This window comes from Hetaerina americana, unplaced genomic scaffold (genome assembly GCF_022747635.1).
Source record: "Hetaerina americana unplaced genomic scaffold, ioHetAmer1.1.p SCAF_2, whole genome shotgun sequence".
In the NCBI taxonomy this organism is placed as follows: Eukaryota; Metazoa; Arthropoda; class Insecta; order Odonata; family Calopterygidae; genus Hetaerina; species Hetaerina americana.
Window position 1 is genome coordinate 107896224 of NW_027286763.1, and position 25748 is coordinate 107921971.

At 34.3% G+C, this 25748-nt stretch overlaps 1 protein-coding gene across 1 annotated transcript in view; it reads left to right on the forward strand.

Moving 5' to 3' along the window:
• The window catches only part of LOC139688367 (uncharacterized), a 900666-nt gene extending 879650 nt beyond the window's left edge, over positions 1 to 21016 (forward strand). The window contains exons 7-12 of the mRNA XM_071585902.1: positions 391 to 659; positions 1474 to 1576; positions 9165 to 9206; positions 9303 to 9418; positions 10142 to 10332; positions 18226 to 21016. Coding sequence (XP_071442003.1) covers positions 391 to 659; positions 1474 to 1576; positions 9165 to 9206; positions 9303 to 9418; positions 10142 to 10332; positions 18226 to 18460 — 956 coding nt within the window. The 3' untranslated portion in view covers positions 18461 to 21016. The remainder of the gene's footprint in view (positions 1 to 390; positions 660 to 1473; positions 1577 to 9164; positions 9207 to 9302; positions 9419 to 10141; positions 10333 to 18225) is intronic.
• Positions 21017 to 25748: the final 4732 nt, after the last annotated feature.

Consider the following 25748-nt stretch of genomic DNA (forward strand, 5'->3'; position numbering starts at 1 on the left):
ACTTAACTTAATCTCTGTGAGTCAAAACCTGTCATCCATTTGATGGACGGGATAAATGTTTATTACGTCACGAAAATTCACGATAGTAATGTTCCACAATCACAGACAGCAAAATTGAGTAATATTACGATGTTCAAGGACAAAATGACCGCGCATGACTTCTCAATTTTTAATGTAAAATTTACTCTTTGAGACTGCATGTTTTATTTTTGATACCACTCGGAAAGTTTTGAGGACGTCACGCGGAGACCAGAGATGGAAATTCGTGTTTTTCTTTTCATTTCGGACCACCCCGATGGGGAGGGGGGGACTCTTCCCACTTACACTTCTTCATCCCCACCCCCCCGACCGCCCCTCACAAGAGTTTTCGTCCTCGTCTCGCCGCCGCAGGTTTCGCTGGTGAGCTGTGTGAGTACGAGTTCAACGAGTGCGAGTCCTCGCCCTGCGCCAACGGCGGCACTTGCACCGACCACATCGGCGGCTACTCGTGCGTCTGCGGCCGAGGTTACGGGGGCCGGCGCTGCCACCTCAAGGTCGACCTCTGCGACCCCGACCCCTGTCCCCCGGGCAGACGGTGCATCGACACCGGCAACAGATACGTCTGCGAGTGCAGGCCCGGCCTCTCTGGACCCAATTGCCAGTCGCCGGCGCCCAGAGCGGTGCGTTGGCCTCATCCCCGAGGAGAGGAGGGGAACTAAAACTGGTGTCTCTCTCACGAGACCGTCTCTCAAGCCTACACATTCGTTTTTTCTTCTTCTTCCTATGAGATGTTTTGTACCTGAAAGTGTTTGGCGTACTGACTAATATTTTTGAAACTATTGTCATTATCGCACGCGAAAACTACTGTAAACTTTGCTTGAAAATCATATAAATATTTTGGTTACTCAAAGATTACTGCAGAAAATTTCACCGAATTTTTTTAGTTATCTATGAGAAATATTAGAAGGCTTCCATTGCGATAAGAAAATAAATCAAATCAATAATTTTATTTCATAGAATTAGTTGTCATATTTTTGATGTGAAATTGACTGTGAGCGTATGCCTCAATTCGTCCAGTATATTCAGCAGAAAAATAAACTTTTGACTTCAGCATCAAACGCAGGGAGTAAGGAAGTAACTATAGTTCCTTTGTGTACACGAAAACTCTTGTTTTAGCACTTTCATCAGTATCGTGTATTACTCTGTTCAAGGGTTTAAGGGAAAATTAACGTTGTGGGTGAGAATTATATTTCACTATTAACTCTGCCATCATTAATCATTGCAACGCTGTATTAAAATGGCTTAATAAACTCAATTCAAGCATTTGAACAATTAAGACGAACGTTTTATTTAAAGCACAATGGCATTTGTTAGATATTCGTAAATTCAAAACCTCAGAGCCAGTCTCCTGTACTCCTATACCCATAAATATGTCATTAGCATTCATTCCACTTTGAGATTTGGTATTAATGGGTCCTCGTTTTATTAAACCAGGCATGCAGCGGAAACCCATGTCGCAATGGTGGAACATGCTGGAGCAGTGTTGACTCCTTTTACTGCGCCTGTCGCCCAGGTTACACAGGGAACACATGCGAAGGTAAGTTTTAATGAGTCCAAGTTCTACAGTTGATACGATTTATAAAGAACACCTCTCCCTTACGTCAGTCATAATGATTGGTTCTAAATGCATGTAGAAAATGGCGAAAATTAGATGTTTGTCCTCTTGTTTCGAATTGAGAAGCCTTAACAATTCGTTCGGGCAGCTTTACAATTAGTTTTAGTTAAGTGCTATTTAACATCAGCATTATCAACTTAATTTATATTTTATACTTACTGTTTAATTAGTATTCACTCTCAACAAAGTTCTCCACTTATTATTCTCTCCGGTGCACTTATAGGATTGCTTTAGTTTAGGGAACTTATTCTGATTACTCCCTAATATTGTGCAAGTACTCAATTGTATGAAACTTATCATTAGCAGATTACTAGCATTGTTATATTGTTTGTCTTTACATAGAAGTGAACTGGGGCCCTATTAGGCGTCTAAGTTAATTATTTTCAGTTTCACAACTAAAATTATAACGTGCGCCATTAAAATTTTAGTTGTTTCTATCAATATATAACTTAATGATAAAGAAATAATTATTGGTGATTTTCTTAAGTATGAAATTGGTTGGACCCTTCGATTCAGTCCAACTTCTACCTTCCTCCCTTCATTCCGTCCAACATACCTATCCTATTTCGACCGCTTCCTAGCCTACCTCACGTTTTCTTCTTCATTACTGTATTAAACATTTCATTACCTTTATCTGCACCACATATCCATTTCCCTGCCTCCTTTTGATTTCTCCCAATAATTCCCTCTCTTCCGCCAACATGCCCAATACTTCCTAGTTTGATTTTCTTTCCACCCATTTTACCTTTTCAATCCCTCTCTAAATCCTCATCTCAAAAGCCTCCAATCTAGGCCATCATCTTTACACAGCGACCATGTTTTCGTGCCTCAAAAACCACGCTTTACTAAACATTTTTCACTGACATTTTCTTTGTATCCTTACTTACTCTGTCATTTACCGAAGCAAGTCTTCACTCCGACTAATGTGACCATCTTCGCCCAATATGTTTACTGGAACAGCGAACTGCTCTGCTTGCTCGATTTTATACCAGCCTTTCTTAATCTTTGATGAAATGATTAAGGGATTAGAAAAGAAACGCATGGGAAAATATTTTAATAAAAAGATGCCGATAGTGGTGTTGAGATAGAGGATGCTATATTTTAATGGCCGTATTTTACTAATAGTTGAAATACCTACGGGTACTGTCAAACAGAAAACCACGCGGAATACATTCAGAACCGGTAAACAAATCGGAAAACAATGCGTTGACACATCCCAAAAAATCAATATTTGGCAAATATATCTGTCGAACGTTTAAAATTAAGAATAGCTATACATTTTAATAAAAGCGTATCCGCCGTTATTCGTGAATATCTCTTGGATGAGAAATGAATTTTAGATATTCACGTATCAGCGAATGACGTTTTTTTTTATGGGCGAAGAGTAGTGTAAATGCATTTTTTGACCTTCAAATTGGGTAGACGTCAGTATCTTATACATGCATTTATGTATCTATATTGTTTTGTGAGCTATTGATAAATGAAAATAATTTATTGGTAGACTTTGCCGATCCTGGGTAGATATGAATATTGGGTTAAATTCACTTTGAATCTTTTCAAATCGCTCATATATATTTTTAGTACGTGACCCAGTTTCAACAAAACATTGGTGGGTACATTTCAATGTATGCGCAGATGCATTCCCCAAATTTGTTGTAGAAAACGACCTTATTCGTGGTGAAATCGGAAACTTTTAAGGCAATCCTCGTCATAAAAAAATGAACTGTATTAAACTTAAGATAACAAATATCTATCCTAATGAGCCTAATAAAAGCAACAATTTATCGAAGAAAGATTAGAAACAAGTATTAGTAAGGACAGTTTGAATATATTAAATTTTTAGGAACCACAAAAGATGGCTAATCAGTCTTATCGTAGAGAGGAGAGAGTACAAAAAGATTGAACGACTTTTACTTTATGCGTGCACCTTCGAAAATCTTTTAAAAATGGGGCTAAGAATAAAATATGCCTTGTTTTTAAAACTGTATGGCGTTGCCGTGTAAACTATTAAATACCCACTACGAAGGAATGAGACGGCAAAAATCAGAAGATGGAAAAGTAGAGAAGAAGGCAAAATTAAGAAAAAGTTGGATGTAGATGATATTTATCACCCTTGACCTTAAATGCACCCATAATGAATTCAATACGCGAGTTCAAGGAAATGAAATGATGTAATCTTGGGGAGTGCATATAAATGAAGAAAGATAATCATGGTGCAGTGAGAGAACGTCTTAATTATTCTTCCAGGAAAGAATAAAGGCCCGAGGAGTATTGCAGCCTGTCTGAAATGGAGAGGAAAATATTAAATAATAGTATATTACGGTGATTATTTGAAGTCGAAGTGAAGAAGATGATTTTATTATTTTTTTATTATTTAAACAAGTGAAATACCGATTGAAACGAGTGGAATAATTATAAAACCAAGGCAGCAAGATAATCAAACGGTCGAGGAAGTAGGAGGAAGGAAAGATTTCTCTCATAAGAACAACTAAACTGCAATTATCAGTATCACTTTCTATTATCCTGGAAATAGGAAGCGGTTTATGAAAAATATATGTGGATTCTTCTTTTCTTTGGCAACGTGGCATGCGATGGCCTGTAAGAATAGAAAGTATTATTTGAAGTAATGAAAACGTGATGCTTCGGGAGTATATTGAAAATGAAATAGAATCTGGGGTAGGAAAATAAATACCTCGGAGAGTTTATGATGATAGAGCGTTTGGAAGATGCAATTGAAAATAATTGAACACATCTATGGATAATATAACAAGTACATAGATGACAAAATGAGCTCAAGGAGCAGACCCCGGTGGTTAACAGATGTCCCCGACACGGCACAATGAATACTAGCGGCACAAGCGAGTGACGTATCGCAGTAGGTGTGGGGGTGGGTATGGCAACTAGTCTAAGGCAATTAATTTCAATTCATGTGCAGGAGCAGTTTTCGGTTTTTCATTCTGGAAGGTACAACATTCTGAGCTTCGCGTCTCATTTTTATGAATGACACTTTTATCCTTATAGCTATGTGACGTGTATTGCAAAATAGAATCTTAAATTGCCTATGCTCCAGGATACATTATTTTCGAAACTACGAACGCCATTCAATGAGTGAAGTGACTAATGCTCTCATTTGAAAAATATTCATTGAATCTCAAAATTTTTTCTGGGTTGTTGGTTGGGAACCTTGGGATGAGACCTAGTCGGCCGTTCAAATATTTTATGTCAAAATAATTTCAAAAATTTCAGTTCACTATGGCAAGTCCACAAGAAGATTGCACCTTAGAAAAGCGATAATCTGCCATTAGATATTTAGCAGTAAAAGGTGTAAAACCAAGTGAAATATTTTATAGAATTTTGGTGCAATACTGAAAATTTGTATGGACCATGCGAATGTTTACTAGTGGGTTGTTCAGTTTAAAAGTGGCCAAACAAGTGTGGGTGGTGAGCGCCGAAGTGGGCGAAGTCTCTGGTCCCCCCTTGGAATTGAGGATCGATGGACTTAATGGCGATAGCATAAGAACTACTGTAAAAATGTTGGTTAAGGAAGTTCATTTAAGTGTTGGAACTGCTCACAATATCATTAATAACCATTTAGACTATAGAAAAACGTGTGCGAGATGGGTTCCCAGGCAGCTTACTGATGCTCATTAAGAATCGAGACTTTCCATTAGTCAAGATAAAGTTGCGAAGTTTGATTGAAAGATACGCTTTTTCTGGAAGAATAGTTATTAGCGACAATGTCTGGATTCATTACTACAATTCTAGAACAAATTGCAGAGTATATAGTGGAAACACACCAGCTCTCCCTTTCGCAAAAAACTTCAAGGTTCAACCCTCGTCGGGTAAAGTGATGCTGACCATTTTTGGAGGCTCATATGATCCAGAAGATTGGCGAACTAGCCGGTGCTATTCTTGAGATTCTGGAACACAAACCAGCTATCAGGAGCAAACGCCGTGGGTCCTTAACAAAAGGAGTCATTTTTCAGCATGACAACGCCCGCCGTCATGCAGCCCCGTCCCATCTGACCCGTGTTGAACTGCAAGAATTGAGTTGGGAGGTCTTACCTCATCCCGCGTACAGTCAAAACCTTGCTCCATCAGATTTTTACCTGTTTGGACCAATCAAACGGGCGCTGGACGCCTTATGTGGAAAAAGATTTGGTAACAGAATTAGAAAGCTACAGGAAATATGGAATAGATGCACACATTTTGGGGGTTATTATCTTGAAAAAAAGCCCAAATTTGGTAAGAACCCGATGGACGGTTTATTATTTATATCCATTTGTCTCATTAATAATTGAATGACCCTCGTGCATCAACCACTAATCAAGGAAAAGTTTGGTTTGATAGTCGAGACGAGAGGGCACCTTGTCTTAATCCCTGCAGTATATGGCATTTTCACATGGAAGCAATGGATGTTGCAGGACTATGTTTACTTAGGCAAACTACAGAATAGGATATAATGTATTTAACTGTCTTAATAATGGCATTATAAATCAAAATATAGGTTTTGAGAAGTGTACAGATGAAAGGTGGGAAAGGATGAAAGTAGAAAAAATGAAAGGAGTTTTATCACTTAGAAAGTAGCTACATGAGCCACCAGCAGTCATTATATTTTGCATAGGCAAGGACTAGGGACAGAAAAAATTTCCAAAAACTTGAAAAATGCTATGGAGGAAGCCGTACTAGTTGTAAACTATGTAAAATCAAGGCCAATTCAATCCAGATTTTTTAAAATGTTTTGTGATGAAATGGGTAGTGAACACAAAGCACTTTTATTATATACTGAAATGAGATGGCTATCCAAAAGGAAAGCACTATTAGCAACCAATGAACTTTGAAGTGGCAAATTTTTCTTCCTTAAGCCATAAAATAATTCTGGTGTAAGTACAAAGATTTGTTGAAGTTTTAACAACTCCAGTATGGTTGATAAAATTTCATACATGGCAGACATTTTTACCAAGTTTAATTAAATTAACTTATAATTGCATGGAAAATATATTACAATTTTTAATACAAGAGAATACATAATTCATCTTGTAATATAAAAAATAAAATGTTGGATTTCATCAGTTGAATCTAATAATTTTGACTGTTTTTCTGCCTTACATGAATGTTTGAAAAATTCAAATTTTTAAACAGATTTCGATGTTTCAGATGCATTTTTCGAGCACCCACATAACTTTGAAATCTATTTTTTTTACAAAATTTTCCAAAAACTAGTAAGGGCGATTCCTGGGTTTGAAATCCATTTTTAGTGACAGCGTAACCAGTAAGCTGAAACGAAAGTGAAAATGAAAATTTGATTGATTTGTTTAATGACTCTTATATGAAACAAAAATACAAAGTCAGTCTTAAATTATTCCTGGGAAGGTTTATGAGAAAAGTACCCCAATTTATTTAAACAAGCTATTATTGTTTTACTTCCATTTTCTGCAACTTATTTATATGAAGCGGGATTTTCTCATTATGCTAGAACAAAGTCAGTGTGCGGGAACAGGTTCAATGCTATCAGATATTATAATAAAACTTCCCAATATTGAGCCTGATATCGAGAAGATATGTTTTTCAAAAATTCAAAATCATAAAGGCCATTAAATGCTTTATTTATTCATATTTTTATAAAATATAATCATTGTTAAATGTATTCAAAAACTACTAAATTAATAATTTTAATAGAAATTTTTTAAATTAAATTTCAACAAATAGAATTACCCAACCTAAAGAATGAGCCAAGTGTTCCTTTAAACTTCCCAGGCTTGGAAATTGCTCCATTACAGAAAACGTTTGAGAAGCACTGATTTGGTAGAAAAGAATTCAATTCTTTTTCTGATGCCATCATATTTTTAGCTTACAGTTTAATAAAGAAATAACATGAACTTGTTGTAACAAAAATATTGTCATCAAATCTAAATGTAACCTTTAAAAAGAGACTAAAAATTGACAAGTAAACTTCAGCCTTTAATTTTCAATCATGCTGTTATTGCTGAACAATCAAATATGTAAAACATTTAGATATGCTAAAATAATTTTGAAATTTTTTAATATGATAAGGGTAATATTTTATTAAATGTAAATCAAATAGTGGAATCCCAAATTTTTATAAAGTCAAAAAACTCAAAATAGACTGAGGCTTAGCAAGAAATAATGAGCTCTATGGCCTCTAAGTTAAATAAGAGGGGGGGAAGAAACTCTAATGGCCATAATAGACAGAGGCTTGCTTTTAAAACCATGTCAGAAATTGCAATGGAAAATCACTACTGCTAGCACATTAGATATTTTTCTTATAATTCATTGACTGCTTGAAATTATTAATTAATATTCTGTTATGCTGGGTCAAACCTAATTACAGAGTGCGAGGTTAAAAAAAATGACTAACAGATTGTAGGAAGGCCTAAAAAAACAATTTTACAACCCAGGCAGTTCAATTTTCTGATTCCGTGCAGACATATTTTTCACCATGGGATACTGTTCCATATGGTAATACACATAGATATTTCTGAACGAATTAAAACATATATATATATATATATATATATATATATATATATATATATATATATATATATAATATTGGCCATGTGTGTTAAAGTTAGAACAACTTTTTTAATAATGACTGAAACCTAGATTAAAGAGAGGTGTCCCAAAAATGTTTCATATAAATATCATCCTAATAAAATTATTTATTCATTTAAATCTCCTACTCATTGTGACCGATTCAGGAGAACAAATGCAATATGGTGACAAACTAATTTAAAAGGATCCACGGTCAACAAGTTTGATAAGAAATACTGGCAATGAATTCCCTCATGGAGTTATGTCACAATTCTATAGCAGATGTAACCTTATCTGCAAAAAACCATTTTAATGATGTTAGTAAAGAGTTAACCGACTTATTGTTTTCCAGTTGTTATTTTTATGATTATCAGTTTATTTCACTTACCTTATCACAGAAAAGATTACAAGTTTATTCACCCTCTAAAATGATAAGAAAACTGAAATGTTATTGCAGAGAGAGTGAACATTCTTTTTCTATCTTAATGTACATATTTGAAAGGAATGAGTGTGCAGTTTTGGTGACTCTATAGGAATAACTCACTTATTACAACCATAAACATATCGGCTATTTCGATTATGTTTATTGGATATTCTAAATTTTGGCAGGATCCGGAATTTTTGTCATTGTACTGATGTTACTCTACCGCTGTCTGAATGTGACTTTGGTGTAAGGCAAAGTGGGAATAAGATTAAATAGGCAGGTGCCATTAATTGTCAAGTATGGAGAGACAAGAGTTAAAAGGGTAGAGTTTCCTCACATCCCACACCTTGTCTCTCCCCAATTAATGATACGGACATCTTATTTTCTTAATCTCATCACCCGATTTTCTAGCATTTGTTAAGGACTGAAGACCCTCAGACTGTTCTTCCCTAAATATTCTTTATCTCTTATTAAATTTGGTTCCAAATTTAATATTCTCTTCATTTTTATTTCGGTTCTTTGCCTTGGCAGAGGAGTTTGTGCTGGAGGCTATCCCGACTGGCGGCCGAGATGGTGATGGGTCTGTCCTGGGCCCTGATGGAGATTTGCTGGGTGGCGGGGGACTCTTGGGTGGTGGAGGTGGAGTTGGGGGTGGTGGTGGGCCAGGAGGCAGTGGCTCTGGCCTTGACCTCCAGATGCCCATCTCCATACACCTCGATCATCTCCACAATGTTTACATAGCTGCCGGCACACTTGCATGCGCCCTGCTCATCGTTATACTCACGGTAATGCCACAGTATTCCTATCAAAATCATAAGAGCTATTCCATAAGTCAGTACTATTGTCATTCCAACTGCTGACCCCATTTCAACAGCTCTTGAGATAAAATAATTCACTACAAAAATACTCATATGATAAGTAATAATTAATTTTTTCATTAATAACTGTAGTTCAGGTGGATCTAAATTAAACCAGTTAATGATCCTTTCATGGCATGAATTTTGTAGGTTTTATGCAAATGTTGTGGATTCAAATAACTTAATTGATTATTTGTGACATGCCATAATTTACTTTTAGATCTTATTCTGTGCAAGTATTCATATAAATTTCAGAAATTAGAAGTTATCAATTTTGTGTAAGTCTTTTTACCTTGCTCAGGTGCATAAAAATTTTGTATCAATACATACAAATTTGTAAGGACTTGTATAAGGTATGAAATAAAAAAGCCTGGTTCTTTAACTATATTATGAGAGGTGATTCTTAAAAGTTGGATGCACATTGGAGAATAACTGTTAGTGTTGTACTCTAAAAGTCAAATACAATGTAAATGCATGAATTTTGTGTATTAATTTTTTGTAGGTGTAAATATATTTTGAAAATTTTGTTTCAAGGCACATTCATGGCATCTATTGGTGTAATGGCATTATCTTTGGTACCTAACTATTATTTGTGATATCAGTATTATGGATGTGGTGTACCTTACTGTTTTTGTCATTTTTTATCTCCAGGTTGCAATTTGTCACTGTCGTGTTCATGGTGAAGCATATAAGAGATGCTTCCTGCGAGCTGCTCCTAGGCACCTCCTCCCTTGCACCATGGTTCACGTGAAAGGAGGCCTTGGCAGCAGCCTTGGTTTGGGAGGGAAGTGTCCCCGTCACAATGATGGAGCTTGTGCCGCACTCAATAAGGATCCTGGAAGGTTTGTGAAATGCAAAGCAAAGTACGATCGGCTGCAATACAATTTAACTGGAACAGAATATTATTACTTATGGTTACATAAATTATGAGATAAATCTTGTTTAATTATGATTCCATGACTGTTTCTTTTGGGCCTTTGACACCTTCACATTCCATTTCTTAAATGGGCAAATGCCAACCACCTCAATCCTCTTAAAATCAGTCCAACTTTCATGTAGGAGTCATTTCATGAAATACTGTGGATATTTCCAATAAGTAGTAATTATTAATGTTGAAAATGAGACCTAGAGTATCATTTGTGTGTATCCACCAACCATTCTCCATGTTAGCTGGCTAAATTTGATTTTTTTTATTCTATAACCTTCATTTTTAGATTTGGACTTAGTGTTGGGATTCAATTTCAAAAATAAAAGTATGACATGTTGGCTAAATTTTTGTGCTACTTGGGTCATATTTTTTATTCCATATTTCAGCACATTCAAAATAAGATCTTATTCATGGACATGGGGTAAACTATCCAAAATAAAATGGCTGGCCTTGACAACTGAAACAAATAATCAACCTTTCCCTTACAATCTAAAGAAGATAGATGAAAAAAAATATCATAATTTAATTCAAGTAAAGAGTGGCATTATATGAATGTGTATTTTAAGTGATGTATAACATTTCTGATGTTTTAGAGCCAAAGAAAAGTGTTAATATTAACATTTAATACTTAATAACTGCAAGTTAAACATTTCAAATAAGTCCTTACTCAGCTATTTGATCAGCAAGAGACCCAGTAATAATCCTATCTTGATATCAGCCGCACCTATAATCTAGTCTAAAATTTCAAAGAACACTCAGCAGATATTTCTTTTTCTTAGCTCCCCCATACCAATTTGAGGAAATGAAAATAACCCGTAAACATTAGAAGAAGGTAGAGGTGCCATATCCGTTTCGTAGATGGAAAAGCTGCAAGTTATGAGAAATGGATTTCAAAGAATAAAAGACTCCTCATCTTAAATTCTATCTAAATTTGCATAACCTTTGAAAGTACAATGTGTAATGATGTAATCACATCTGCTTGATCACATATTGAATAATTTTTTATGTATTTCATGTTTTTTAACTAATGAAAGTATTTGAAGAGGATTTGTCCATCATATTTCAAAGCGCCTATCATCACAGACACCTTACTCAACGGCCTACCATGGTTTGCCCATTTAAGCACAGCTATCAACCTTTTTTAAGTCTTCTATGTGACTGCAAAGTCCCAACTCCAGATAATTTGTTGGTTCCCTTCTAAGGATATAACAAGGGTTATACACACCTATCAGTAGTCATCTACCTTTTCTAGATTTACAGTGTTCCCTACATAACTATTTTTTTAGAAATCAAACAGATTGTGTTACCTAGCATCCAAACGGAAATGTTACCAAGCATCAAATTAATCAGGAGTGAGATTTTAATACCTCTTTATGTTCCCAGACAACTCCATACAATACAATGCAATACTAAATCCCTCAATGCATTGGTCAAAGCATCAGTAATGAAAATAACAAGCATTAACCAAATGCCACCATATCTCTGTCAACAAGTAGTATGAAAATATATCTTAATGATGAAAAATGAGAGTCGCACAGCAAGGGTAAGACAATGTTTGCAAAACGATATTGTTCATCTTCTTTTTTGATATATTATGTCTGTAAATTTATATTAACAATTTGGTGAAGTGAGCTTTGCAATAAAAGTACCTAGGATCAATGATATTAAAGCTTTGAGAATTTTAGTTTTGAGTATGAAACATCAAACTGTTGTAGTATAGTCCAATTCCTTTAATGTAATGAAACAAATATTGAATCAAGCAAGAGGCTTGCTTTAAATGCATATGTCATGCAATATTACCTAGGTTGATAAAAGGATATATTTACATGTTATGCTGTTTTCTTAAAATTTACTTCATGGAAACAATCTTCATTCATGATTTTAATGTCTCTCATAAAGGTATCTGCCTACCTATGTCTAAAATTTAAAAGTATAAAAATGTATGAATTTTATAACATCACTTAAGAAGTTAAAATAGTTGAATACTACCTACTTTCAACAGTGACTTAGGCAGGAGTTCAAGGTTGAAGGTCACTCCAACACCAAGAACCTTTGGAGGGAGTGGAAGGGGGGGTAGGTACAACTCAAATATACTGCATTGTAATCACAATACCTGCACTCACATTTAAATCACATCACTGAGGAGTGATAACTCTCTTTCACGTGAATCATTTCAATTAATTAGAATGCAAAGTAAAATCTTTCACTAAAAACCTTACGTATCAAATTTAGTAGTTGTTAAAATATACTTACCTAAGTTCAGATGTATTCATTCTCATGATTGGATTATATCCAAGACTCCTTATATACCCTCTGAAAATTTAAGTTTCTTCATCACAAATTTAAGATATACAGACATATAAATGTTATAAAACAGCCTAGATTCAAACATGAAAATTCATTATGATGGTACAAATATTGAAACAGGATTTTTAAATTTTATGTGCATTAATTACAAAATTAAATTCACTCCAAGGTTATTAAATGGAACCAACGTAAACCCCAGGTTTGAGGATGGTATCAAATAGATTAAGACTGAAGTTGCAGTTCTTTGAAATGTGACAAAAGGATATTAATAATTGTAGGAATTAAACTGATGCCCGAAGAAACTTTGAATGGAGTTTTTGCAATGAAAGACTGATGGACAAAAATTAATTGTTCATGGCCAAGTGCACGATATAAATATTATTGTTCTTGGTAACTGTAAACCAATCTGCCTTATTCAATGAAATACTCAGTTCATACAACATTTCCAAAGTGCAATTGACTTTGGAATTGTTGCATTGTAATGTGCATAAGTGGATGACTCCACTAAAGTTATTATTTTAGCATCATGTGCAGTTACTTTGAACTGCTCAGTTAATGGTCATGGATAATGTACATCCAACACAACAATATATAACAAAAATAGCCACCAGTGTCGTAGATTATGTTATCAGAGGTCTACATTTGCATTCTGTATATACCATTGTGAGAGCATCATGAGAAAGTGGTAGTACTTTTAGAAAGAATAGGGGTAAGAGAAGGAGAAATAAAAACAGAAGGGGAAGTAATGCCAGATCATAATAATTTTGCAAATTAGAGCCATCATTCAAGGAGATCGGCAAGGACTCTCTGGTGAACTTCTGTCCAAAATATTCTCTTACAATATAACCGTTTTTCTTCATAGAATGTGGAGAGAGAAAAAATAGCTCTGGGTACCAACTTTGTTTCCGTCTAAGCAATGAGGAGTCAAGCAAATGAAGGCCAGAAGTTATAGATTCTAATGACAAATTAATCACAATTTTGACACAATGAGCTTTTAGAAGTGAAAATTACTTTTGAATATGCTTTCTTTGAGTGTATTGAAAGTAAAGTTGATATGTTAAATTAGTTATCTAAACCAATTCATATTCTGTAAGCCACCACATTGGCATGAAACAAGAAATACAAGTCATTAATTACTTAATAATAGAAAATAATAAATTTTTCCTATGAAATGTTCCTGCAAGATGTAAATTGTGGAAAAACATTCTGAGCATGATAACTTTTGATGTTTTTAAGCTTGGCTTTGTTTGGCTATACATTTAGTAAAGAATCAATCCGCCATGCTTTCATGTGTAAGAGGAGCAAGTGGTCACATTTCTCAAATTCTAAATAACCTTTCATGAGAAAAAAATAACATGATATGCTTTGCCATAGATAAGTAGCTTAGAGTCATTTTCTCCTTGGTGGAAGAGGATGGCTTACAGCCATTATTAATGGATGGAGTGTACAAGGTGCTCCATGTATGTGACAGAAGCTGCATGGCCAGATTAAGATGGTATTGGTAATCATAATCCCTGGAAAATGCAGAATAAGTAATGGAGAGAATAAACCATTATATAACACATGACATCCAAACCAAGGTGCATATTATACATGACAACATGAATGCAGTATTCCTTTGTGTTATTAGTAGACAATTTCTATGCATTTTTAGTCAGTTATTGCCTCATGTTTCAATGCACTTAGTGTAGATATGGGATGGCATAGGGCAAAAAAGACAATGCGCTTCAATCAGTTACTGTCCTTGAAACATGATCTGTGTATTTCATAAGATAAGTTGGCATAGAGTAGAAATGATGAGAGGTAGATTTGGAACTTTAACTTACAAGGTAAAGCTACATTTTTCTGAACACACAATGTGGATGAAAACATGATTGGGAGGGAGGGAATCCTCCACTGCAATAACATCGCTCCAGGGAAGTTGAAAGGGTGAATTCGTTTGGAGGGTTGAAAGGGGTTTCACTTATTATGATGTACTTTTGTATTATTGCACTAATAGTAATAATTCACATATTACATAGTGTGAATTACATAGGGGAAATGAGAATTCTTCATATTTTTTTATTAAAACAGGAGTATATCTTATATTGAATGCTCATCATAATTGGAAAATTTTGGTAAATGAAAAGAGAGAAGATATGCATTCATAAATATTTCCCGAATGAAAATAAACATAGGGTTTGGTTTCGTTTAATTACCTTGTTTCATTATGTGTACCAATGATTCAATATTTAAGCAGTCTAATCATGTATTTCATCCTGTTATGTTAACAGACATGAAATAAGTCTGATCCAACCAGAATTACATCAATTATACCAAGGATTACTCAGTATAATTATATATATTCTTATATATATATATATATATATATATATATATATATATATATATATATATATATATATATATATATATATATATATATCTATATCCATATCCATATCCATATTCAACTCTATAACTTGTAATTTCATGTTTTTACTAAAAAACTAACTTTTCTCCATAACAATATCTTTTAAAAAATTATAATAGGTTGATTATTTAATTTACATTTTTGGTTAAATACTTTTTTAACTCTTTTGGTGAGCACAATTTGACCTAGTAGAATTTTTTGCAAAACTAAATGGTTAAATAATAATCCAACCGCAGATAACTAGAATTAACTTTTCAAGTGTACCCATAATCCTCAGTGATTACACAGAACAGACTTTAAAGAGCACATTTATGTATTACCTATGCTGCTTCATTTATGTTCTGCTAATTTCTTGGCTTAAGTATCAACAATTTGGTTGATTTAAACTCTCTGTTGCACCCCTGTATTTTCTTGAGTTGTAGTACTTGTCGAACTGTAACTAGCTATATTGTGAAGCCACTTTGCACAAAAGTAAATTTGCACTCTTTGGTTAAGCTAATGATCATTTGCTAGTCATGCATTACCTTAATTTTGACTTGTAATCAATGTACATAGATTTGATATGAAATTTACTTTAGCCAAGAATATTTAGACAAACTTACTATTATTCAAACAGTAAAATTACACACTGACTCATTAGATAGCGACCATTCAACAACACTGTAAAAAGTGCACAACTGCATAACATAAATTAAATCATTATAAATAGAATAAGCCATGAATTCCATATTTCAGTAACATAACACAAACAAGCAACTGACTACCATAATGTAACATAACGGGGGAGGGAGAGTATTTATGTATATAAATCATATACAAGGTCTGTCTGGAATGGATCTGGCTATGCAAAATTTTGAGAGACATAGCCTACCTATAACAATGAGGCCTTAGTCCCCTACAAAATATCCTCTTGGAACCTCTCACACTCATCACAGTGTTTCTTCCACTTTTCAAAACAATCAGCAAAGTCCTTTTTTTGGAATGGTCATCAGCTGCCTCATTGCATTCTCTTTAATCTCATCCACATCAATGATTTCATGCTACACTTGCAGGGGACTTGCTCCAAGCCACAAACAATGAACCATGTTTTCTACAAAGGTCTTTACCGGAGATGAGTCATTGGTCTCTGGCTATGATCCTGAAGCAAAAGCCCATTCTTCCCAATAGTAGGTTGAGACACACATAGGAATGTGGTAGTCCAGGATATAGAGAAAGGAACTACCAAGTATAACCCAAAACCTGTGGGATGCCACTTTTTCCTTACAAGTAGCCAAGTTCACGGGTGACTCATAAATGGCTGTAGTAGTTTTCACCAACTGCATCATGCTTGTCATTAATATTCATTGATTGGTTTTCCAAATAATTTTTATAGTCAAAGTAGGCATGAACTATTTTAAATATTCTCCCGTCGTAGTTGATACTGGGAGCATGACCAAATAAGATCATTTGCAGCTAAGGAATAGATGGATAATTTGGTACAAGAGAGAGGATGCTCAAGGTTTGAGGGAAGGGAGGAGAGAAAGCCAGTGTCGAAATTTGCCAGAACAAAATGCACTAAATAAATTGGCAAGAATCTAAAGTTTAACATTCCATTCAGCATATGTCATACTCCACTGGAAGTACTCTTTGCATAGCCCCCTCGTAGAAATTGGAGTAGCTCTGAAAAATTCTGCCACAGCCTGGATTCAAACCATGGCCCACAGGACAAGAAGCCAGTACAAAAGCCATCACATCAACCTAATGCTTCATGATTTTTTCCTGATGATAATTAGTTTATTAAGAAATAGTTAATCAAAATTTTTCCTTTTTCCTAATGAACTGTACCTTTTTTTAAAATCATTTGGAAAGTACGCAATGTATATAAGATTCCTCAGATGTTTGACTAAGCAATAAACAAAGTCAATCTTTCAGATTTTATTCATACAGAATAGTAAATATAACATATTGCATACTCACCATAGAGTAATAATAAATGCATGAGTAACAAAAGGAAAGTAATTTTTTTATGTAATTAAGGGTCATAACAATAGTCAGGTCTCAGCTTTGGAAAGTTCAAAAGGGTTTCTGTTTCAAACCGTTCAAAAGTATATTCATTTACCATTGAGTTGTGCTTCATAAATAAGGATAGTAAAATTATCTCACATTAATGAAATCCTCATTTTGTACATTATCTGAAAGCATTTATATTTATATTTAAAAGCAAGAGTCATGATCCTTTGAGGCCCAGAGAGTCTGTCAGTGTTGCAAACATCACCAAGTATCAGTTTACAGTTTTATCAAACCTATATTTTAATAACTATTTTCCTATTATCCCTAAATCATAAAAAATTAAGGAATGTTAACACTTTTGAATGAGCATATATATTTGAGTGCGCCTAATTAATGCTTCTTTGTACTGAGGCGTCCTATTAATCAATTAAACTACTGAATTCTAGAAATTATGAAACAAATATAAACTTTTACCTGGCTCAAGCCTGCAGGAGTTTATTATTAATTAGAATAAAAAGTTTCAGTTTTTATAGCCATCATTTGTTTCATAAAGACACCTGTAGAACTCATTATATATATATTCATTATAGACAATCCAATTGGTAGAATTATTACAGAAGTAATTGATGTCCCTATTTAAATTAACCTAAAGTGTGCTGTGAATGTATTGTTTGCTCTTAAAATTGGGTAGCTGTCAGTACTTGCATGCATGTATCAATGCCTCTTTCTCATTTTGTGAGTTATAAAAAAATAAATAAAAGTAATTTACTCAAAGACTTGGCCATCACTTGGTAGACTGTCCGAACATTGGGTAAATTTCACTCTGTACCCATTTCTGTTAATATCTTTTTTGTATGCGACCCAGTTTCATCAAAACGTTTGTCAAATAGTTTCAACAGAGCACCTGATAATGATGATGACGTTTTACTGAAATTGGGTTGTTTAGTAAAAAGATTTGGGTGAAAATGTATATATTTTTATTTATCATGCATGTTTGTAACATTGATCAGCAATGATGATTCCATTGAGCATTGAAAATAATAACCCTGCTTTTTAAAATAGCTTCCTCTTTGGGAATAATGTTTGCACTGTTTATAGTTCTAGGAGAGGAAGCTCGACACCAACCCTAATGGAGGTGGAGGGCCAGATGATAAAAGGTTCATGCCGGGGCAGTGGCAGTGGTGCAGGGCTTGCTGGAGCAAATATTGAGAGAGCCCTCTCATCAACATCAGCATCTGCTGCAACTGCTCGCAGCTTCCCTTCACTTGACACAACTGAAATGTATTACACCCTTGATTTCAGTGACAGTCAAAGCTCACCGCTAATACAGTGAGAGAAGTTCAAAATCAACCTTGAAAGAGACAAAAAATTTGAGTAAAACAGCACACTTAAAGTGAGTGAAAATTTTCAAATTCGGTCGGAATTCTTCACCTTTGCTAGATGGACAATGAAGTACTAAGATTGATCTTTCAGGGGGAGGGAGTATTTGAGAATTAATACTGAAATACAAATTTAGGACATGTAAAAATAAAAATATTGTGCAAAAATGAATCTTGAAAACTAAGAAATTGCATTGAGCTCTCTGCTTACTTTTGAAGGGGATTTTGCAGTTGTGGTTTAATCAGTGCAATTCAGTAGCCTTTAAAAATGCAATTCATTATACAATAGCCCTTTTATTACAAAAACTGACATATGATTGATCATAAACGATTTTTAAGGAATTAAAAATTTTCATCCAGTAAATAGGTCTTGTTGCTAGAATAAACTTATCAATTACTTCACTTAATGCTGTGGGAAATGTTAAAAATATTCACAACTGGAGTCGGTGTTCCCATTTGGATCATGAACACATGTTGCTCTAGTGCCTACATCATTATAATAACCATTGAATATATCTAATGCAGCATAGTTCTTTTGACCATGAAGCCAAATTAAAATAAATCATCAATTTAGTTTAGTGTACAGAAGAGAAGCAGTGCTGGGCTAAGCAATGGAAATGTTTTTCTTACACCCAACTAACAGCATTTCATTGATATAATTTTTATAATGAACAAATCCTTAGATGACCATCAAGTGTTGGATGATGATTTCAAATAATATCTTATATGACTCAAGCTCAAGTACAGCTACTTTTCAATTTGATTTTACATTTAAAAAAAGTGTTATATCTGATTTGTAGGGAAAATTTATTCTCTTCAACTACTTGGCATATATAATTTTCTCATGTATCCAATATTTAATCCTCTTTCATTGTCACGGAAAATGGATGTAAAAGTCAATAAAAATAATGTCTAACCTTCTGGATATTGTCTTCTGAATGCCAAGAGATGGTGTGTCATTGTCAGCACCACTCTTTGCATGAAAATGAGGTGTTACTGATTATATGAAACCTCAGTAACCCTGATGTTTTGGTGGCATCCATTACCACTTGTTATGAGTCAAAGAGCATTATTGAAGCCAGTCACCATTATTTGTAGTTAAAATGATAAGTGTTATTACATTTTGTGGAGGGTAAGTTGGAAAATTTGTTCAAAATGAAAATATGAGAACTGATGCAATTTTGAATTTCAAATCTCCTTTTTGAAGGGCTAATCATCAATTTGGACATTTGAAATACTTAAACTTAGGTACTCTTATATTAATCGCGGAGATGACAAAAATATGAGTCTCAATTTATTATTTTAATGATTTTTCCTTCTCCAGTTCAATAAAAAATGATTTTAAATGTTGTCATTCATTCAGGTTTGTGAGATGAATATGTGAGAGGGCTTGTAGTTTATCTATTTACATTTTTGTGCCACCTTTCACTCCTCCGCCATTATCCTTGGCACTAATGGCTCCACCTTCCCCAAATAATGTGAATAAATCTGAAATGAAGTTAGACTTTACCTCATTTCTCTCCTGCTAAAAATGAACTCAGTCTCCATTAATTATATCCTTAATTGACTTTCTGAAAACCTCCCAAAAAAATGTGTAATCCAAGTTGGCATCACTGAAAATTAACTTGGTATAATAAGTACCTAGTGTCTTACCCCAAGTTTTTCCATGTCTATTTTACAAGTATGAGTGCTAATTGAGATTGTTATCATTTTAGCTAAAATAAAATTATTATTGTTCATAACAACATTGATTACATTATGCCACACTTGTACTCAATTGGCTATGTTAGTGTTACTACGTTATTGCATTAAATTCAGACAAAAAATGGACATTCCACAGTTAAGACAGTTTTGAGATGATCAGCTTGAAGTGGGCAGAATCCGAAGAGTTCCAAATGTGTGCCATAATTGCCTAGAGAATGCCGAAACTAAGTTACTTTAGTGCATAGACCTTTGATTGTGTCCGTAAATCTTTGTGCAAGTAGGTGAACAGAGATGTTTTAATGGCAATATTGGTAGTTAGACCTCTTAAAAAATATAGATTGAAGAATAACTATTCCAAAAATAATAACAATAAACTTTATGTTCTGACAGGTAACTACTATAAAGAGGAGTAGGGTACAAATGCTTCTGCATGCTTGGAAAGGTTGCTTTAATGTTTGTATGGTTGGCCTTTGAAGCAAACCGATTATACATTTGTTGTCTAAGTGTGTGCTGCCTACTTTCTGGCACCTGTTTCTCACATTCCATCCAAGACAAAACATGAATTAAACTCAATTTGATAGTAAACTATTCAAAATGAAAAAAATGCAATTTTTTTATTGATTATTGTATGTAATGTAAATGTTTTTTAGTTAATTCTTGCATGCTGTTTACACCAAGAAACATGTGCCAACTTTAATGAATGTCAAATGCACAAGATCAACTTTTTCTGCAAGAAGAGCGGCAGGTGAGCCAGTTGGACTGTCACATTGTATAATAGAAATTAATAAAGATAATACATAATTCAACAGAGTGATATTTCATTTATGGGTAGTTTTTTCTTGTAGTACAGAACCTACCCTGGATTCCCCACTTCATGATGCAATCCCTTACTGCTATTTGTTTCCTTCAGAATCCAAACTGATAAAGATTTAATACAATTCACTACAAATTGGCATAAGAATCAAATCTATAGATGATCCACTGTGATCCACTATATATGTACCACCCCCAATGCCTGTTCTTACTACTGCGATAATTTTTCACTTTACATTTAAATACAGTAAGTTAACATATGCCAATTTTTCGACTCAATTCAGTCGAAAGATAAGTTAATGAAAAATGAACTGACTTAAGTCAGCAGTGGAAGTACTGGGCACCCTTCAGAATATCGGTCAGTTATACCATCTTGTATGATGAATGCCGACTATGTATTTGGGTGGTCTGAATCATTTTGGTACCTAATCATTTTTATTTTTAATGGAATATAGTGCCGACGCCGGGTTTCTCTCCACCCTTCATCCTTTCCTGTCCATCCCCTATGGCGCAAATGACCTTAGCCATCGGTCGCCTCCCCTTAAAACTACTACTACTACTATGGAATAACTTACTCAACATAGGAAATACATTTAACCAATGTCATCTGATTAGTTTGACGAAATAATGTTAAATCGCAGATATGGTTTTCTTCGTATAAACTTGATTAGACCTCAAATCATGAATTCACATTGGTTTTTTATAAATTTTCCTAGAATTTCATGTAAGAGGAACCAGAGAAGAATGGAAGAACACCATTCATCAATAGTAGAAATTTAAATTGGCTCAAATGTGGGATCTATTTAAGTCATAGTTTCAACAATTACAAAAGACAATAATGACCAAAACTTCTGATTACTCATGGTGGATATTTTGGTGAATGAAATTGGTGAGCTAAAGTGATATTTTCAGATTGGAGTGATAAATTCAGTCAGATGAAAATGTATGCATTAAGATATGCATCAGGATATGGGGATTAGGGGAGATATGGGGATATGGGGAGAGAGGTATGGGGATTACGAAACGACAATCCCTTCTGTTTGGGCATTTGACTCAGGAAAATTATGCCTAGAGTAGTTCTCAAAGTTATCACATACAAAAACATGTTGTAAGATGATCCTATCATCACCTTTGCTTATTTAGGGAGTGAGGGCGATTAACCCAACCAACCGGGAAATCCAGGTTACATTAAAACTTAAAGTTTTTATGATGATATCTGCACCTTCTTGAACTCTGCTTCTTGGGTGCTAAATTTTCCTCCATTTGTAAAACTACATCCCATATCACTGCTGTCCAATATTTATTTGTTATCATTTAGCTTTGTTTTTGCACCAATGGCTGTTTCATCCCAAACTGCTTTTGGCATAAATATTATTGTCCAACTATCCTTTTTCCATCTCAATCATTAATAATTTGTATGGTGAAGTATAAACTCGTGCAATTTTGTATTTTCCAGTGCAAAATTTAAGTTCTCTTTCCTTGAGAAATTCATTTCATAAATTGTAATTTTCAATTATAAGTTCTATCTTTTATCCTGGTCAAATGAAGAGGGATGTAATGCAAAAGCTGTTAGGGCATAAGATCCCAATCATTGGAGAGAGAACACTTGGGAGCTGAACCAGCCAACCTTACCATTGAACTATCTAATGATATATTCCCATAGTTAAACTTTTGTACCTTGCATGGGGAAGCCTTGCTGCTACCATATTCAGAGGCAATGATTCACATTTGTTTCCCCTTATACACATCCCCAATCTAAATCTAATCGCCTATCCCAATTTTTCTCATCAGTCCATTCCAACAGCTATATTCCTATTCAACTGGCATCCTTAGGAGCTTATCAATTCACGATTATGCCCTGGTTCTTTACCCTCATTTAAATAGCTTTCAATTATTGTTCTTCATTATTTATAAAATATTTTGTTTCATGTCCCAACTATCTGCAGTATTTGTTGCACAAAATCAGAATGAAATCATTAAACTTCATATTAGGTTCATTGGCATCAGGCTTGCCATAAAATAAAAATGTTATCTCCCTGAATCATTGTGAAAGTTTACTATATGTATTAAACATACCTTATATAAGGAGAATATCAGGTGACATGGTTGATAACTTGAGAACAATGCTCCAAAGTTCCTCATCCTTCCTAATAAGCTTTGTCTTTTTTTTAATGGAAACAATATTCAGTATTTCTGGTGAATGTTTTCATTGCATGGCATCATATTTCAGTTTAAATAATGTGAAGTTAAAATGTCTTGAATTTTTTACATCCTTCATAATCATCAACATCGATATTAATATCCAAATATTGGTTGGCTGATACCTTTAAATCTTCCCTTTCTAAAGCCAATGCCATAAAAGCTCTTCCCTGTAATATTACTCTTGGCACACATATTTGTTCCTTGGGTCTTCCTTGCTTGATCTTCCTTTCCGTAACCTAAGAAGCAAATCCATTTATCATAAATGTATTCCCTTAACAACTGTAAATTTTTATGCAGGGTTTATTTTTATGCTCAGGGTATATAACTGAGGTTGTACCACATACTCTTTGTGTTAATGTGCAAAGGATAAGTATTCATGGGCCTTGATGTTTCCCAAGTCAGAGACTCTGGAGTAAGAAGTATGAAAAAGAAGGTATTCATCCATCTCATGCGAACTACATTCAAGAACTTGAAACTGGGGTCCCTGTCAAGCAACCAGGATTTTTAAAATGGATGAAAGACCATTTCTTTTTGCACAAAATTCAGGGTGAAGCTCCATCCACCCATGCTGGTGATTACAACACTATTTGTTGGCTTAGTTAGATACTTAATATCCTGCCAAAAATGATTAGCTTGAGTGGTAAGTAATTTGCGCTATTAATTCAGTGTTAACCTATGATCAAGAAAAAGACAAAATTCCTCTCAGTTCCTCAACGATTTTAAATAGATAATTCACTTTTATTTATCAGGTTCATGATATTACTTAGTTTAAAATAAATCAATCAATTTTTTCCAATTATTTGCATTCTTGAAATACAGGGTGCATTCCAAAAGTAATGCCATTGTCTTTTTAGCATGGTAATTCATTGAACAGATTTGCTCCTCATTCTTGTCACACAATTTGCTACTTGAAGAGGTATTTTTAAAAGCCAAATGTTCCCATGAAATCCTAGTGTTTCCTTTGATGAGGAACAAAAATTATAAAGACTGTAAAAGAGTTCTTCATCTAGACCAGTGTGAGCTAATCATGTCAAGAGGATAGAGACACATTTGACACCATCGCTCTAGTCTCTAGAGGAGAAAATTAGGCAACAACAGTGAAATGACTCGCATGGAATACCATAAAGTAGATGTCATAGTCTTTGTTCTTAATAGTTGAGGACATCCAAATATACATTAATATTATGTATCCAAATCACCACAGGAAGTGGATCAATACATGACAAGGACAATGGGAGGAGAGTCTTAAGGGTTGAAAACACATACTCCAGGCATTAGAAGAGGTTTTAGGCTGCAATATCCCCCATGAGGCTGTTGCTTTGTGCTATTTTACAATACATATGAAGCAGGGCCCACAAAGAAAAAAACAAATCTACCCCGTGAAAGAAAATGGCTATGAAGGAATTAACACAATAGTAATTATATCAAGTGGAAATGCTATTCATTCTTTTGACAGATAGATGTACGTATTGATCATTATCAGAACGAACGATCGTTTGGAACACAAACTCTCGGCTGAGAAATTGCAAATAAAACGTAAAAATGCAAAAGTTAAACATCTCGAAACCATAACAGTTTCAGGTTCAAATTTGTGGAATTCCTTCATGATGGGGGTAAAAAAAACCTTACACTTCCACAATAAATTGTTTAAGTCTAAAGTTTCTTTTTTGCCCTAATTATCTCGAAACCAGACAGTAATTTATAGAATTCTGTGGTGCGCCATTAACCGTAGTTTGCAATTTCAATAAATTTCCATAGACAATCTTGCAACTGATTTATTTTATCTCCAAAATAAATGTTTGAAGCTTTAAAATCTATTAAAATGTAAAGAAAACATGTTATATATCTGCTGCATGTTTTTCCTTTTCTTCATTATTGCTACAAATTTAATGTTCTGATGCTTCAAATACTTGGCAAACATACTTTCACGCAAGTTCTTCAGATGCAGGCAATTTAACTTCCCCATATTTTCTTTTGTTTCCATTTAAATTTTTCTAAGCGGAAACGTATTTTCTTGTTTAAAACTGAACAGAGATTTTTGAGATGTTGACGAAGTTGACCATTCCCCGCAGCGCCATAGCTGAGGTGAAAGGTCAACTTTAATGGTAGTTATCAAAAGGGCTATGTGGCGTGGTATTTGGGTTATGAATTTACGGCGAATTAACTAGTGTTAAATGTGTGCGCAAGTTCTGAATCTTCACTGATTTTATTGACGAGCAATTGAGAAGAGAGAAGTATTCACAGTGACAGTTGTGCATTTTAGCAATAAATGTATGAATATGCTTTTATGTATGAAGGGCAAGGAATTGAGTTTGTGTATGTGAATTGTGTTTTTATCTGTTAGAATATCATATAAGAATCTTGTCCTTTAGATCCGGTTGAAGACAGCAGTTGAAGAGATGACCCATTTTTGTAGCAATTTAAGTGGCCAGTGGAGATGAAATTCAATCCATTACCTTCAGGGTGTGGATAACTCCACCTGGAGATTTAATATAAATGTATATTTATCACAAAATATGTAAA